We start from the raw sequence: 14,329 nt of genomic DNA on the forward strand, positions 1-14,329 counted from the left end.
AATCTTACTTGAAATGTGACTTTTCTTTTCTCTTCAATACCACTGCTGCTTCCACTGATACTGTTAGAACAAGCAATAACAGTAATACTAATCTCTAATTATCTAGCCCCTATGTGAAATGTTTTTTGCAAGTGCAAGTCGAGGTCAGGGTGTGGAGGCAGCGTCACCTGCACCTCCAGTATGTTTGGCATTCATCTTTCAACAACAGACACCCATATTGCTCTTTGTTATACATGTATCCTAAGGCTTTCAGCCGTCAAACACCTCTGACATCGCCAATCAATCAGCCTTGACCTAAGAGCCAATTGTCAGAGAAATATCAATCACATGCAGAAAAATAAGCGGACGGAAACTAAATGAGGTCAACTCTCCACAGACTGTCTGAACTTCCATTTGTATGGACATAAATTATAAGTTGCTCACACAGCCAACGGAAACATTCATGATTTTCTTTTCCACTGCTGCTTTCTGAGCAACATGAAATAACCTGATCACACAAACATCTGATGAAACAGAGTGAAAGAAGGTGGTAAGTTTATTCAAACTTACATCTCCACCACTTCTCTATATTCAAATACCCGACCAAGGTATTAAAAACAGAGAAGAGGCAGGAGAAACTGTGAAAACCTTCACAGGACTACTTAAATGGATCCTGTGGCTGTAACCAAGCTGTTGTGCTTTTGGCTGCTGGGGAAGCAACAACTTTGCACTAATCTGACTTTATCTTCGATATTGATTTGGTTTACCTCAGTGTGCTGGGCTGAACTTAAACCAAACTTTGGAATGGATTTTTGCATCAGAAGTTTCTTCTCAGCTTCTCAGCTACTATAACACATATAGTAAAACAAAAACAAAACCTATATTTTGTTTTTGTAACCACATTTTATAGTGGTTGTACCTGCAGCGTTGTTAAGCTGTTGATTTTATGGTTCTGGGCAAACTTGTCAGATAATATTATTTGACACTACTTCCAAGTCATAGTTGTATCTCTATGTATTGTTAAATATCATGATTGTATCGTCTACTATAAAACCACAACTGACAAAAGATCTTGGGGATAATTTAGAAACAGTGTTAGTGCCAAACATTTTCACAAACATACTCAAAAATATACTTTGTTGTGTTAGTGCCATCACACAGGACAATGAAAGAAGACAGCAATCTTTTAAAAAGGTGCAAAGTCTGCAGCAGGAAGTCAGAGGGTCAAGAACAGGGAAACCTGGAAGTTTATTGACCGGGGACAGCAGTTCATACTGGGCTTAGGAGCATTTGCTTTTAGGTTTTAGACTTGAATACCAAAATCTAAGAAAGACATTAGGATCTAAATATCCTCCTGTACAACACTGAGTCCAAAAATGAATGCTTATCCAGTTTGTTCAAACATTATTATAGTATTGTTATAAACACTGTCACAACACCTTAAGTGTAACAAATGAAAAATTAACAATTCATTAAACTTTACCAAATTTTTTAAAATGTATTTTACAGTCTGACAGTAAAATGGTAATATTTTGAAACTGGATAATACCTGGTCTGCATGCCATGTTGGTAGCATATCACACACCCAATGCTAATGGATAATCTGTTGGTGATGGCAGTTCTACTGGATCAAACATTACTAGAAAAGTAACAGCAAAACGAAATAACCATTAATATAATATAATATAATATAATAAGGTTTCAGAAGGTTGGCAGTGTATTTTAATAAATAAAAGTGCACATTCACTCAAGACGTTTATTTAAATTTAATCAAAGCTTCAACCAAAGCTTTGATGATTAAACCACAGACAGCAGTCAGCCCGTGAACTCTAGCTGCTGGTGTAAAACCTGAGTACTTTGTACACCCATCATCCATTCCAGCCACCTCCTGCTGATTTTATGCAGTTCAGGAATTAATTCAGTTTAAACTCATATTTAGTACCACTCAATATGAATCGAGGCAGTGACTAGTGTTAAAAATAACATGCTTTCCAAGTTATTTTTCATTTGAGTAATTTTCTTTAAACAGGGCTGATCCTTGCTACATTTTGCTTTTTTTTCCCCAATGTCTGCTACCAGACACATTTTCTGTTATATTTGAGAAGTATACTTTTAAATAAGAGCTCTTCAAAACCCTACACTGTGGGCTTCTCCTGAGACAAAGTCAAGACAACAGCCTTTCTATGCATTTTCAATGTATCCTGAGGCAGCACAGGATGGCACACTGGCACATACCATAGTTCATATTGTTTCCTCTGACTGTTCTTTCCTAAAACACCGCTGGACTTAAGATTAGAAGTCAGTAGAATCGGCAGTAGAACTGACGTGTTGTCAGACTCACCCTCAGGGATTAATTCACAGTGTCTTCATGGTTCATATGCCCTCTCCTAGCTTTGCTCCTCACCTGACGTACCGCCTTTGGGTTTGAAAACTGTTGATGCTTCCATTCAAAACTGCTGGCTGTAGCTGCTCATCATCAAAATGAATCATCAACATGAAATGCATCCAGCTTGAAACCAAAGTTGATGTTTACTATCTGTCCAGGTTTGAGGTCTTTAGTGAACCTACAGAGCAGCCATCCTGGAAGCTGTCGGGACATACCTAAGAGGATAATCTTGAATTTGAGATTGACCAAATTGATATAAGACTTTTGATCTTGCAAATTGCAACACCCAAATATTAGAAATTACTTTTAGCCTTAAAGATTCATTTATGGCAAATGGTTGCACCTCCCTCAGCTTGGTGCTTTTGGAGGTTCCTTCCTGTTAAAAGGGAGTTTTTCCTTCCCACTGTCACTAAAGCGCTTGCTCATAAGGGAGTATGCTTGTTGGGGTTTTCTCTGTGTTATTGTGGCAAACCTTCTGGCAATTACATGTATTGGTGTACCATCCTAGAGGAGTTGGACTACCTGTGTGATCTCTGTAGGGTTCATGTATCACCTGGTAACAATAGTGGCACTGACCCTAGCCAAGTCCAAAACAATGCATAGCTTCTTATTGCTGTTCCTGTACTGCATGTATTATTAATTTCATTTAAATGAAAGCAGTTGAGACTGATTAACAACCCCTTCTGTTACTTAACTGACCAGATCAATATCTCACAAGTTTTACTGACGTAATACCAAACTCTGGTCACTGTTACTTCATTTATTTGAGCAGTGCACTATATTGCCATTTACATTTGCACACATTTCGGTATATCACTGCAGCTATTTACTATCTTCCTAGAAAAATATCAAGAAATGAAGGCTGATTCAAGACTTTTGCACAGCACTGTAGCTCTCACAGGGTTAAAGAAGTTCCTTCCCTTCATGGCTACAACCCTTGAACCAGCTGTCTGATCTGTTGGTGGGCACAGAGGGGGTGTCACTCATTTTTTGTGACATAAAATGTTGATTTCTGTATTGACTATGTGTGAATTAGAGCATGTAAATATTTTTCAACACATAAATCACATGAGCAGCTTGGACAGTCAACAGAGGAAACATAAATGAGTTGGGAAAAATGCAGAAAGACATTTATTTATGCACATTCTAGGATCCCATCAATCAGTAAAATGAGGCCAGATCACTAGAGAGCGACTGCTGACTGATGGCTGTGTCACTGTTTAGATGTGGGTCAGAATAAGCAGCCATCAGTCACTTCAAGGGAGACAGAACCTGGAAAGTCAGGCAGTGATGTTAAAGTCTGTAAGCTCAGATCGTAAAAGGTGAAAGAGTCTTTCTGTTCAAGGGGATAACGTTGGATTTTACTGGTAATACCACCGCGAATGGAGCAGATTATGATGTGGATGTTGTTGCAGTGTACGGATGTGAGCAAAGAGAAGAGGGGATAAAAATATTGGTATTTAAACTCACCCTGGACAGGACGACCTCTAAGGTGATGTTTTGTGGAGGAGCGCTGGGTACTGCAGAGACAAATGTAAAGGAAAGGAAAATGTCAGGAAAACAAACAATACAACATATAAATCAATACGATAATACAACAATAGCTCTAATGATATTATTTATTAATAAAAAAGGAAGCCGCTAGTGTCTTTCTGGTTGTACATTCAAACATGACTTTAAACTTTAAAATGTAACATGCTGGTTCAGTCCTGAATATGCAAACAAATCTATGCTCCTGCAAAATGACAACTACACATATACATGCATGAATAGGAATGCTATTAATATTTAACGTAAAACGTTTAATTTTTAATGCTACTTTTACATTGTTATGGCTGCGATAATGTAAAAGTATTTCTATTTTCTGTTTTGATGGAAGTGACACGCACGAGGAAAACAGGAAGAACAGAGAGAGGATTCATGAATGTAGTGTCGAAGGACAGAGAAGAATACTACAGGGACTGGAAGAAAAAGATAATCTTCTCATGGTTTTTGGGATGTTTTGAGTTTATTCTGGACTTTTGGTTCACTTCTTTGGATTTAAGTTTGTGCTTTATTTTTTGGTTGCATCTGAATTTAATCCAGGTTCTTGTTTTCTTACGTTAGTTCCCTTTTCATGTCCAGTCTGTTCTTGTCCATGTAGTCTCCCTGTTTTATCTTCTGTCTTTGTGCCAAGGTCATGTCTTAGTCCAGGTCTCAGTACTGTCTTACTTCCTGTTTTATTTTGATAGTCCTTCATCTCATGTGTGCTCTGTCTAGTTTTGCGTCCAATTATCTTGTTTGTTTGATCACATTCATCTGTGCTCCCGAATGTTTCCCAGCTCCCTAATTAATTCATTCTTTTTAGTGCTTGTTGACCGAATAGCTGACTTCATTTGATTTCTGATCAATGCTGTCTATCACAATGATGATGTCAGCACAGAGAGGAAGCTGAGGCACCAAAGCTGTGATGTCATTCCACCTCACTGTGGCTACAGTAAGATAGTTCACATACTGAGATCGAACGTTTTTAACATGACTGCTTAAGTCCTTCTAACCCTTTCATTTGTTAAAAATTTGGTTTATTTCCTAAAAAAAGACACCAGAAGAAGCAAAGAAGGTGAAGAAGAAAAAGCTACAAAAAAAATATAAAAACATGCAAAAAGATTAAAAACATAACAAGGGCAAAAGTAAAACATACAAATACAAACAAGGGGGGGGGGGGGCAAAGTGAACATGATGACCACAGGGGAAAAATGGGATGATGATGAAAGATGAAGAAAAAATACAAAAAAGAAGATATTGGGAAGAAAATGAAAGAGTAAGCATGAAGATCAGAAGATGAAAAAGAATGAAACATAAGAGCTTTTAAGTTTAAAGAGGAAAAAATGTGGTTTTAGTACATGAAAGCACAAAAAAAGATGAAGAGGAAGATGCAAAGGAAAGAAAAATAATCAAACAAAGAGGAGAAAGCTAAAAAGAGATCAAACAAAGACAAGAAAAAAATGAATGGATGAAATAGGAAGACAAACACAAACTGGGGGAGCTCCACCTCCCAAAGTTTCATGAAATTTGGCTCCAAAGTTTTTGTGTAATCTTGCTAACTGACTCACAGAGAGACCAAAAGCACTGAAAAACACCAGAATAAATGGAACACAAAAGAGAGGATGGTGGTGAAGAAGAAGAAGAGATGAATGAATAATAGAAGAGAGAGTTGACAGACTTCTAGAAAAAGCAGCAGATGCGTTTTTGTGTCCAGCAAAAGTGCAACATTCACACTGAGAATCAGGGAGTTTTGGTTTGAGTGAACTGTCCAATCAGATGCCTGATTAACTGTCAACGGCTTATCTGTTGATTCAGCTGCTCGCTATTTATGTCTGTGTGTGTGTGTGTGTGTGTGTGTGTGTGTGTGTGTGTGTGTGTGTCTTCCAACGTGTGTCTATGAATCAGTTTTATTGTAAATTCAATTAGCCCACAAGTCACTGTTATCATCGAGACGCAGCCGGAAGATTCACAATACAGCCGCTTTGCATCTGCAAGTGTGTGTTTGTGTTATTTCAGATCATTTTTATGGTGTGACTGCAGCTGGACACACGCCTCCGTTCTCTCTGCCTCTGTGGAAGTTTATTAATCATAGCGTCCCTCTCTGCACACCCATCAGAAGCTGAATGTTGCATTGATATTAAAGGACTCAGTCTGTGTAGAAAATGTAAAGCACACTGTCCTACCATGCAAAAGCTAGGAATAATAGCAGGAGAGGGAGCCAGAGTGAAAACTAGGACTTCTGAAACCTCATTCAAGACCCCTTCAGAACTATATTTTAGAACCATTTGAAATGGATTTTCAGTAATGAAATTATAATTTAAATGCAGTTAAAATGTGTGACAATCATCAGATGTCAGATTTGTTTGCAGAGTGTGGCTAATATTAACAGTGCTAGCACCAGCAGCATTTTTTCTTGGAGGGAAATGTCCACACAGCTTATGCAATATCCAACTTTGGTTGGATATTGCATAAGTTGAGTGCTTACATGCCAGTGAGTCCATTACAATTTAAACAATCATACCCACGAGGGCTAATTACTGGACCTCAAGCTAATAATGTATTCCCTTTCTTCAGGCCAAAAGGTATGTATATACTTAGCAGATACTTCACTGAGAAACCTTGCTAGTGCCAGATTAGACCCCCTGATGGCTTCGGACCTGCATTAATTTTTCATGGTACACACATGAAAGCATTACATTGTTTCTGCAGATTTTCCGGCAGCATATTCATGAAGTGAAACTTTGGTCACACCACATCTCAAAGGTGCTCTATTGGACTGGTGACTGTGAATTCCCGTAATTAAAACCAAATAGAAACTAGTTTGAGATTATGCGACCTTTGCTACATGACATGTTATCAAGCTGATGAGTACACTGTGGTCATAAAGGGATTAACATGATGAACATATTCCCAAACACCATTACACGTTCACCAGCAGCTAAAGTGCTAATATATGGATTAAGGCTTCCATGTTGTTGGTGCCAAATTCTGATCCCATGCTAGGGTCAGAGTGTCACATCAGACCAGGCAACATTTTTGGACTCTACTATTTATCATTTTTGGTGAATCGGTGTGAACTATAGCGTTATTTTCCTGTTCTTATACAGAAATGGCACCCAGTCTAATCTTGTGTAGTTCTGCTTCGAGGTTTGATTTGTTGTGCGATTAGAAATGCTCTTGTGTATACCTAAGTTGTAATGAGCGGTTATCTCTGTTACTGTTACCTTCACTTCTGCTCGAAGCAGTCTGGCTATTCTCCTTTGGCCTCTCATACCAACAAGGCGTTTTCACTCAGACAGTCACCACTAACTGGAAATGTTCTCATTATTCGGACCATTCTCTCTAAACCCTAGTGATGGCTGTGTAGGAAAATCCCAACAGATCAGCAGTTACTGAAATCCTTAATCTAGCATGTGTGGCACCAACAACAATGTCAGACTCAAAGTAACTTCAATCGCCTTTTTCCCTATCTTCATCCTCAGCTTGAATTCCAGCAGCTGGTCTTGATTTTGTCTTCATCTCTAAATGCTTGAGGATGCTTAAACCCAAAGTTGACATCAACTGATGTACAATAAAAAAAATATTAGTTTAAGCGACTAGTCTTTCTGAGGTCAACTAGATGTGGACATCCCTAAACCTATGCTGAGTACTTTGTAATAGTCCAATTTTTCTTATGTCTACCAAGTGAACAATCCACACTGACATTTAGAACAATCCCTTTTCACCCTGAGAACGTCTAGTCTGATGTAATTATCTAGTGAAGTGTCCACTATGTGTAGGCCACAGACTCTTTAATAGTATCTGCGATAACATATTAGGCTCCCAGTGTCGCTCACTGACATTTCACTCCCTGTGTCTGTAGTGGGCAATGAAAGGTCAAATTAATCAAATCAGTGATTGTAAAAATAGAGTTGATGCCCCCCCTCAGAATACGTCAAGGCTAAGACTCTTGGATTTTTATGTGGTAACATTAAAATTGTCAAACAATCAGCGAGTAAAGGTGATTAGCTGGTCACTAAAACTAGTGCATGCAAGTATACGTTTCTTAACTTGAATCTATTTCTTTTCCTAAGTTTTCTCTGAGTATTTTAATGACTTATGAACTTCATCGTTTCTTCCTCTTTTCTGCGCCACACATGATGAACTTTAATACTGAACCATGTGAAAGAGAAAGTGTGTGTGTGTGTGTGGACTCCATTTAATGTGTCAGGCTAAAAGGAGGTTTAAATGAAGCTGCTCCTTCCTCTGCCTACTTAATTAAAGACCCCCGAGTCTCCTAATGAAACTCCTGACAGCAAGAAGGGGGGCTGTCTATATGAAGGGCTAAAGACTGTGTTGCTATTGGCTCTTCTGTTGGTGTCTTTCTCTCACACACATACACAGTGCCAGGTAAAAGACACCACCTCGCCCAGCAGTTTTCAGATCTAAGTTGAAGTGCTGCTTGAAACTAGGACCAGTTCAAACAGGTCAGGCTGCACAAATCACTCTTTAATATTCTGGACTCCTTGTGGTTAAGGATATTAATAACATATTAAGCATGTCTTCAAATCATCTCAAATTGGTTTCTTGAACACGACACTGTACTCAAATGGCACCCGCAATCACCAGATCCCAATCTAAGAGAGCACCTCTGAGATGTAGTGAATAAAGAGATTCAAATCTGCTGCAACTGTTTGTCATGTTCATGTCTGAGGAATATTTCTAGCACCCTGTTGAATCTGTGCCATGAAGAATGAAGGAAAAAGGCGGTCCAACCCAGTACTAACAAGCTGTACTTTATAATTTGGACGTTGCTTCAGGGTCTGCAAAGTGAAACTACTGTGTCTTAAAATGAGGTCTGGTTATCTTTCGCTGATATAGTCATCAGAATCAGGATCAGAGTCTAGATTGTTTCAAAAATAGCATGACATTAAAGATGTAGTCACTTTGTGTGAGCTAAATGTGGTGGTTATGGTTATGTGACTAAACATATTCATAACCCATCGAAACAAAATTTAAGACAATTTATTGATCATAAAAATGCACTTTGTGCAAATTTGTATTTCAGACTTTTGAGGACCCAGCTGAATAAAATGTATGTTGCACGGCGATGTATGGCCTGAGCGGAAGAATTTTCAGCGTGGACTGCCTCAGACTGAGATAAGACATCAACAAAGTGAAAACACTCGTTTTATAACAAGTCCCAGCTTGCAAAAAATAAAATAAAAATCCTCTTCAGATTCTTTTAAACTGGATGGGTTAAGTTCACTCTTGAACATCCACCAAAATCAATACTTTCTTCAATAACCACAGTGACAACTTTCATTGAGATCATGTCCTTGGTATTTCAGAGAGAGTGGATTTTTAACAGCCTATTGTTGGCAACTTTAAAAAAAAAAAAGCCTGTGCTCCAGTGTGTCATTATTGTGCTGTTGTTAGAAATTAACAGTGGATGTGGCTGGAAGGAATAGAAGCAATAGAAGCAATAGATCCTGTAAATATAATAAATTAGTTTTTCCTTTTGTTACTGTATGACGCTGACAATTCTTTCAAGAAGTTCTGTATTTATTACTGTACTGTGTTTAATCAGTCTAGCCAAAAATTATATATATACAGCACAACCCAAAGAAGACAGTGAGCTGCTATTTTAACCCTCCAATTTTGTCCACCAATTTTCCAGAGATGTATTAACGGTGAGGGTTAGGTTAGAATCTTTGGTCACCCCTCGTTTCGTTATAGTTTGCATTCAAGATGCCAGACTTTCTTGTATTTTCTCAAAGTGTTCTTGCACAACAGTTCAAAAGTTGTTGGTAAAAGTTGGCATATTTCAGCATGCTGTGCACTAGAGGTGGGAATCACCATACATCCCACGATACGATATTATTACAATACTTAACGCACGATACGATATTATTGCAATTTTTTAAAATATTTTGCGATATTCAGATTCTGTACATAAAGGTAAACGTTATCAATATTCATTTTATCTAATATCAAAGTCTCACACTCAGTCTTTGTCTCATTTCAGTTTTATTGTTGACAAACTGAATGGTTTGTATTACAGTCTAGTCCAACTTAACTGAATGCAACCATCTGGTACAATTATAGCTATTCTGAACTATGCAGTTTATGAAAACTATGCAGCCCATTCAGCAACTGAAGAATTTGAAAGTAAATTAAAACAAAATATAATTTTACATTAAATAAAAAAGTTTTAAACTTAATTAAAATAAAACATGTCTTAAATTATAATAAGTAAACTGTCATGTTTATTGCTGCCAAAAAAAGTTAAACACATTTGGACAGTGAAGGAATGTCAGGATTCTTGCTCAGAAAAAGGATCAACATGCTCTGAAGTCAGAGCACAAAAACCTTTTTTGTAACAAAATATCGATTTCTGCTGTCCCTGTATCGATACATTATTAGCAAACAAAATATCACGATACTACACAGTATCGATTTTTTCCCCCACCCCTACTGTGCACTGCATCCTTACAAAATCTGAGGCAATGAGAAGAGTAAAGAGCAAAGGAAAAGGTTGCAGGCCTTAAAAACTATCTACACCAGATGAACAGGATCTGAAAGTGATGTCCTTAAGAAATAGGGGGAAAAAATCAGTTTCACTGAATGGGTGGCTGTCAAGAAGCCATTCTTACAACCTGTAAAACACAGTGGAGGCTCTGTCACGGTTTGGGGATGCCTTGCATCCAGTGGTTTTGCAGATCTTATCAAAATGTATTAAATTATGAATGCAGAAAAGTACACAGCAAATCCAGCATGTCCAAATTAACACTGTCAGATTTGATTTCAACACTTTTAAAGTGTCTATATGGGTCCACACCAGAGAGTGTTAATTTAACTCTTTTTGGAGAGTTGGTATGTTAACTCTGATTTAGTGTTAAACACCAAATCTCTCTGGAGTTGATAATTTAACACTTGGTGTTAAGAGTTTATATATTAACTCTCAAAGAGTATTATAGTTTAACTACGTAAGAGTTATCTTCTAATTAATTCTAAAAAGCGGGAATTTTACTGTTCTGAACTTCTAGAAATTTCTTTTGGAAATAAACATTTACTAAAAAGACGCAATGGTTTTTGAAAAACATTTATTCTGAACTGTGCACCACAATTTCAAAACATTTTCTGAAAGATGTAACAGTGTACATGTTCTCACTTTCATTAGAATTTCGTTTATCAAAAGGTCTGACATAGGTGAGCTGGTAAATGCAAATAACAGCATTCTCATCACTTATTTCAATAAATACAAAATACAATATGCATGTCCTTCATTCATCACTTTGTGGAACTTCAACGCACTTCTGCTCTCCCCCATATTCCATCTTCACAAGCATATCCTATGTGGAGATTGAATAAAAATTAGTTGACACTAATTAATGGCACAAATCAATTGCAGCACAGTGTAAAAAAAAAAAAGGGAATCCTTTTTGAGACATTACTTGTGTAAAGTATTTTCCCAAAAGATAAGGACCCAGGCAACAGGTAGTACTGAACTAAATGTAAAACCTCAACCTTTTTCATTTTTACCTAAACCGTGTGCACAAAACTCTGGAGGGATCTAAATGCTAACGTAGAACCAGTCAGGACATCTGCTACTGCTGTTTGCTCGTTTTTTATGGGAGATCGTTTTCAGGCTTCAAGTAGCACCATTATACCAACATTTCACATTCTAGACATTGTTTTAGGTGTATTTGACCAAAAAATTTAACCGAAAATTCACATGCAAGCTTTTTTTCAAGGCTGTGGTATTTGCCGAAAACAATACCTTTCAGCTAGCTAAAACAGCGAGCGGTGCTATCAGTGAGCAACATGGCTAATGCCTTTCACACAGCTTTGTCTCAACTCCAAAGAGCCACAGAAGTAAAAGCTAATAATAATAATTGAAACAATCTTTGAAAAAATGACTTACCAAGCATGGCAAACAACTCAAATATGTAGAGCAAAATGTTCTGAAACGGCTTCACTTCAGCTTCGATCGGAGCCGTGCTGGGGGCGGAGTCTGTGAATTTACTCTATTAGTGTCATAGCCCCTCTAGGAGTTCAGAGTTAAGAGGTCAAGAGTTAATGTTTCCATTGTAACACCTCCAGATTTGAAATAGAAACACTCATTTTTAACACTCGATTTTAACTACTATCATTTTACACCTCAGAGTTACATTAAAAGCATGTGACTCTACTTAGAGTAAAATTAACTCTAAGACTACTAACACCAAAACATTTAACACTTTTGAATTTGCTGTGTACCATCAGATTTTGATGCCCCATGAAAAACCAGGGTAAAAGTATCTGATCCATCATATATTGGCCTTCCCAGAGCCCAGATCATTATGAAATAGTTTGTTATATTTTTTTCCAGATAATGGAACAAAAGGCCTGGCGAATTCTGGAGATGTTTTCCTGAAGACTACTGTGGGAATAGTGGACAAGATGTGCACAGAACTATATCTACTCCTTTATAAAGAAGTTTTACCTCTTTGCGTACCCAAATGTGATTCATACAACACAAATGCTGTTCACTGGTGAGTGAGTGGATGTTAAGGTTACTATCAAAACTGAGAAAAGAAGATGAAAGAGTGGATAATGGGACACTGAAGACCAGTGGAATTTCAGTGACAGAGAAAAAGCCCCTGTGACTTTCCTTCTGTTATAACATGGTCATGTCATGTTTCATTTCCTTATACATGTGATTTTCCACACTGAATAAATGAGGAAATGTTAAGACACAGCTCACCATCTGATTGGGTGGTGACACTGACGGCATCTGAGGCAGTCCCTGGTCCATAGCGATTGATGCCCAAAACTCGAACTGTGTACTCTGTGAACTTGTTGAGTCCCTCCATCTTGTAGTTTTGTCCATTCACCTCCACACTCTGAACACAAACACAGAGTATTGATTACATTCAACAAACAACCGAATAAGGTCAAATAAACTCCAAAACAATGACTCAGACTATCTAAAGCATCATACTCCATTGGTGATGGAGCTCACCTGCTCCTTGCCCGACGGGCTCTCGGTCCACAGCAGCCTGTAGCCCAGGATGGGGCCGTTCGGAAAGCTGGGTGGCTCCCAGCTAACCTGAACGGAGGTTGGAGAAAGAGCCAATGCTCGGAGAGACTCCACCTTGCTGGGAACTTGGACTGAAGGCACACACAAACACTTCTGTTACCAGTGCTGCTACTTTTAGACATGTGTTACCTTTACTGCAGGGACAGAATGATCTGATTTTCATGAGAGTCAAGAGGATAGCTAGCTATCATTTTAAAATAAAGGCCTATTTCACTCCAGTATCACTAAATTTAAGCATAGACAGGTTTAATGTCTTAAGAGAAAAAAAAGGAAATATACTGACCGGAAAATCAGATGCATTTTTAATGATTTGACATTTAGATTTACAATAGCTTAGACAACCCACTGAGTGAGCCTGCTATAGTAACATCTGGCCTATATAACTCGGACATTATTCAAGGCCAAATGTGGGCCACATCTGGGCCAGACATTCCTTGTTTTCCACCTGAGTGAGATCACGAGAAAGGATGTGTAAGGAACCAACAACAGCCATGGATCCATCCATGCATCACAGCATGCCTGGGTCTTTCTACCTATTTTCTCCTTCTGCTATTGGCTAACAGAGAACTCCATAGCTTGATGTTGATCTTGACAGTCTGCCTCACTGAGCTCAACTGTAGTCTGACCCAAAATATGAAATAATGTGCAAAAAGAAAAAGAAGTTTTATACAGATGACTGAGCTTGTGTGTTTGTGTGTGAAGGAGTGTTTGTGTCTTACGATCAGGTTTTGTGGTGATCTTGAGGGGGGCGGAGCTCTCTCCTGGCCCAACATCGTTATAAGCGACAACTCTGAAGCTGTAGCTCTCCTCTGGCTTCAGGTTGGAAACTGTCAGCTCCAGAGACTCCGGCTCTGACACGTTCACTGACCTCTCCCTAACATGGAAAAAAGCACCACGGATTAACTGCTAATTACAGGAAAAACAAGAAAAGAAAGGAAAAAGAACCAACTGTCTTTTCCCAAAAGTAATTGTAATTACATGTAATAACTACATCCTTTTTTATTTATTTAGGGTTTTATTTAAATATACGTAAACTGGGAGGTTTACAGTCCATCTCCACTTTGTAACAGCACAGATAATCGCTGCTGTAATCAGCTGCAATCTGTGTAATCCCTCACTGTCTGCTGCTAATCCTCAGATTACAGCACCTCTGCAGCCTCGCAGTTCTCAACTAATCGTCAGACCGCAGATGAGACGAACCCAGATGCGATGATTAGCATGTTTCCACAGTAACATCAAACACACACACACACACACACACACACACACACACACACACACTGGGGCTTCAGTTCACTGTAAGGAAAACATGCTGTTGCATTTTTTATAAAGAATACTGAAAATATTCCTGGAGATAAAACATGAAAGGAAACTTT

At 38.2% G+C, this 14,329-nt stretch overlaps 1 protein-coding gene across 4 annotated transcripts in view; it reads right to left on the reverse strand.

Moving 5' to 3' along the window:
- Nucleotides 1-14,329, reverse strand: part of dcc (DCC netrin 1 receptor) — a 389,213-nt gene that overhangs the window by 129,220 nt on the left and 245,664 nt on the right. For all 4 annotated transcript variants that reach the window (XM_085168991.1, XM_085168990.1, XM_085168994.1 and 1 more), the window contains exons 9-12: nucleotides 13,673-13,827; nucleotides 12,876-13,024; nucleotides 12,618-12,756; nucleotides 3,836-3,885 (exon numbers count right to left, since the gene is read on the reverse strand). In XM_085168991.1, the coding sequence (XP_085025117.1) occupies nucleotides 3,836-3,885; nucleotides 12,618-12,756; nucleotides 12,876-13,024; nucleotides 13,673-13,827 (493 nt within the window). The remainder of the gene's footprint in view (nucleotides 1-3,835; nucleotides 3,886-12,617; nucleotides 12,757-12,875; nucleotides 13,025-13,672; nucleotides 13,828-14,329) is intronic.

Source organism: Neolamprologus multifasciatus, chromosome 7 (assembly GCF_963576455.1).
Source record: "Neolamprologus multifasciatus chromosome 7, fNeoMul1.2, whole genome shotgun sequence".
Taxonomy (NCBI): domain Eukaryota; kingdom Metazoa; phylum Chordata; class Actinopteri; order Cichliformes; family Cichlidae; genus Neolamprologus; species Neolamprologus multifasciatus.